This window comes from Gadus macrocephalus, chromosome 1 (genome assembly GCF_031168955.1).
Source record: "Gadus macrocephalus chromosome 1, ASM3116895v1".
Lineage (NCBI taxonomy): Eukaryota > Metazoa > Chordata > Actinopteri > Gadiformes > Gadidae > Gadus > Gadus macrocephalus.
The window spans coordinates 9,650,908-9,654,935 of NC_082382.1; the positions used below are offsets into that span (position 1 = coordinate 9,650,908).

General features: G+C 41.0%; 1 protein-coding gene across 1 annotated transcript in view; it reads right to left on the minus strand.

Moving 5' to 3' along the window:
* Positions 1 to 2,073, minus strand: part of tcf15 (transcription factor 15) — a 2,534-nt gene extending 461 nt beyond the window's left edge. Inside the window, exons 1-2 of the mRNA XM_060050048.1 lie at positions 1,341 to 2,073; positions 1 to 707 (exon numbers count right to left, since the gene is read on the minus strand). The exon at positions 1 to 707 is cut by the window's left edge and continues 461 nt beyond it. Of these exons, the coding sequence (XP_059906031.1) occupies positions 645 to 707; positions 1,341 to 1,838 (561 nt within the window). The 5' untranslated portion in view covers positions 1,839 to 2,073 and the 3' untranslated portion in view covers positions 1 to 644. The remainder of the gene's footprint in view (positions 708 to 1,340) is intronic.
* Between the last annotated feature and the right edge of the window lie 1,955 nt (positions 2,074 to 4,028).

Below are 4,028 nucleotides of genomic sequence, written 5' to 3' on the forward strand. Positions count from 1 at the left end.
TGTTTTTCTGTGCGTGTGCGAGTGTTTGTGTGTTTGTTCAAGTGTGTGCTCGCTTCTGTGTTGCATGGTTGTATGCATCAGAGTACTGGTATTTGTGTGTGCGTGTGTGTTTTTTTATGAGTGTGTGTGTGTGTGTGTGTGTGTGTGTGTGTGTGTTTGTGTGATGGATGGTCTTGTCTTGATATAAATTGAATATATGTATTTTGATGTTATTTATGTATCCGTCCCAAAAGTTCCCTTCCTAGTTATTTTTTCTCACACATAATTTTTTTTTATATAGTAACTCAGTCTTTAACTTTCGTCAAAGCATATTTCAAATACGAATATAATAAACCATGCCCATGTTTCAGAGAATCCAACCACGCAACTCACACAGGAATATTTCATTTAATAAAAATATATCTCATTTTAAGGCTTCAGTATTCACACTACAAAAATCATAAACTCTTAATGCACTGCATTTTTAAAAGGCCTTAGCATACATACGCTTCGGTCATAAATAGATGGTTTATCTTCCGTTGTATCCAGCATGTGTGGTCCTCTGGGTCTTTGTATGTTGTCGTTTAACCAAATTACTTTGTTTTTCCTGAGAATGTCTTTGAGGAGAAGGTGAATCAGGGGAATCAGGCGTTCTTTCTTCTGACTCAACGTCTCATTCGATGGGATCCCAGCCCTCGACTCTTTATACAGTCTTTGCCATCCTTAATCTGGAAGTAAGCAAAAGTGTTGGAAGTTACTCTTCTGAACATGATATGGCATAACCAGGTAATAAAAATACATAATTAACTAAGAAAATTGTATTTAAATTGTACATTTATATCTTTATTCAATATTCTTTATAACAGTATTAACTATATTGATTTATTATAAATTATTATTAATGATTATATTATTAGCAGTAGTAGTAGTAGTAGTTGTATTAGTAGTATCATTACTATTTAATAATATAGATTAGGTCATATCATATCAATAATAACAATAGCCATAACAAGAATAATTATTAAAATAATATTAAAAAAGAAGAAGAGAAAGAAAGCTTTATAATCATTTGTAATAAGTGAGGCCAATGTGATTGTTATTTTTATTATTGGCCTCCAATGTAGCTAGTTATGGATGTTGGACTACTGTACTTACTACTGTAATAGGAATCAACCAAAAAAAATATCAAAAATCTCAAATTGCCATTCAATGGCAATAAACTCATGCGTTGGATTTACACTGATTAAATAAACCTCCCTACTGTAGGGAGTGACGCCTATTGTATCAGACTGTTCAGGGTAAACATTTAATTATCAATCAACCAACAAATGACAGGCCTCTGAATAAAAATAGACAATTACCCCTTTCCTCTGGTTGCTCAGACAGAAGGTACATATGGTGGGCCTCCGAGGCTGCTTGGCCCCGCTCTCCCCCTGCGTGTAGACCGCAGGGCCGAGGCAGGGCTGGCCGTCACTCTGGCCCTCTTCAACCAGTAGCACGTTGGCCAAGTGGGCGATGTAGCTGGAGGCCAGGCGAAGAGTCTCAATCTTTGACAGCTTTCTGTCCACCGGCTCGGTGGGTATCAGAGTCCTCAGCGCTGTAAAGGCGGTGTTGACGCTCTGGGTCCGGTCTCGCTCCCTGGCGTTGGCCGCGTTCCTCTGCTTGACGATCACCACGTTGTTGCCGTCCGTCTGCAGGGAGATCCGCCGTGTCTTCTGCGTCTGGGTGCATATTCCATAACACTGATCGGTGGAGCTGCCGTCGCTCTCGCTACGGGTTTCCTCGTCCTCGGACATCATCCCGAGGCTGGGGTACATCAAGTGCGTTGCCATGGGCCGGTGCATTGCGAAAGTCATCATTACAAGTTTGGCAGAAAGTTTTTTTTTTAAGGTTACAGCAGGAATCGTCCCAAAGTCACACCTCCAAGCTAAACAAAGTATGATCAACTCGACATTTCACCAGTGGTATAAAACCAAACATAACTTCCAAAACAATTGGGATGTGGTCTACATTGCATGTGTCCACTCCACACTAACTTCTTGGTCCAAACTTGTAAACGCAGCCTGCAGCTGGCTACCTGCAGGCGCCGCTCCAGTGGATCTTATAACAGGATGGGAGGAGTTCCCAAACTCCTTCACTCCCGAATCCTATACAAGCTTCAAAGGTTTGATTGACCATTTATAAGCCTGCTTGTTGGATGAGTAACCATAGTCGCTATTTAGAACTAAATATGAATTTATTCATTGTTATAATTTAGGCGAAAATACTCACAGACAATAAAATATGCTATCATGAGCAATTACACAGATATGGTTTATCGGTAAATAATTTTCATTGTATTGGCTCATTACATGTGACCTATTATTTGAGCAAAGATTTATGACTCAATAACTGTCATATAATTGCTAATTAGTGTAAAGACCTCATTACTCACCCATCAGTAAGCTATGCAGCAACACAAAGTAGGAATGGAAATGTAATATGTAAATCCACTGTCCTCCTTCTCATATTTAAAACATGTGGAAACAATAATGTGATTTGGTGTGCGGGCTATTTTAATGAGCTTAGTACATCGTATATTCACAATAATGCATGAGTTTAACTTGTAGATTGAGAGGGCTAATGTTGGTCTTTGAAGCTTCATATGGGCTTTAAGAATGGTTCAGGTTCAGGTGAACAGGTCGGCCTAGCTAACACGGTTGGTGGTTTCCCCTGCTACTGGTAAACAGTCTGTGCCTGTGTGTTACGGCTTTTGAGATGGGCTGGTTTGACAATATAATTCTGGTTGAAAAGGTCTTCCAAATCATCAATGTCCACATTCTTCAATTCCAATATGGCAACATAAAGAGTGCCTATTTTTTAGGGGCAAATAAAAGAGTCAGAGAGAGAGAGAGAGAGAGAGAGAGAGAGAGAGAGAGAGAGAGAGAGAGAGAGAGAGAGAGAGAGAGAGAGAGAGAGAGAGAGAGAGAGAGAGAGAGAGAGAGAGAGAGAGAGAGAGAGAGAGAGAGAGAGAGAGAGAGAGAGAGAGAGAGAGTGAGAGAGAGAGAGGGAGAGAGAGAGAGGGGGGGAGAGGGGGAAAGGGAGGGAGAGAGAGAGAGAGAGAGAGATAGATAGAAAGAGTGTGAGAGAGAGAAAGAGAGAGGGACAGAGCAAGAGAGAGAGAGAGAGAGAGAGAGAGAGAGAGAGAGAGAGAGAGAGAGAGAGAGAGAGAGAGAGAGAGAGTGAGAGAGAGAGAGAGTGTGTGTGTAAGTAAATAAACAGAGAGCAGATGTCCATGGGGGATCCTGGCATAGTTCGGGTTTACTTTCTCCTGGTTTTGGGAAAATAACGTGAAGACAAATGGCTAATTTAGGGGCTCTTACAAGTGTGTCAGCTCCAGGCTCCAGGCTATCTCCGCTCACATCAAGCCACGACTCGGAGGTGAGTATACACATAGGGATAAAAGGTGATATTAACACAGGGATACAAACAAATGTACCCACACATGTTCACACAGGCACAAACAGACACAAAAACGCTTGAGCACCTAGGCACACGCACGCACGCACGCACGCACGCACACACACACGCACACACGCACACACACACACACACACACACACACACACACACACACACACACACACACACACACACACAGTTGTCCAGAGTAATGAGGGGACAGCCTGTCTGCTTGCCACCTGCCGAGTTGTGTGTCGCTGTGAATTGACAGAGCTTGGGTGTGTTCGTGCCACAGGGTGTGCATTGTGAAGAGGTCTGAGGTGCACTGCAATGGAAGTAAGAATCAGACGAAAATTATGATTTATTATTTCATTCGTTATTCTAGAGTGATCATCGAGGAAGCATTTTTGTGCTTTGGGATTTTTGTGCTTTTAAAATGTAATACATTATGAATTATAAAGAGGTGTAATAATTATCAACGATAATGGAAATGGTGAAATTACCATTAATTGATGACTTAAACAGGAACTATATTGAACATGTGATGGAACCTCAAACAGGTCCACATAATTATATTACAATATATATATTAAGTAATATATATTAGA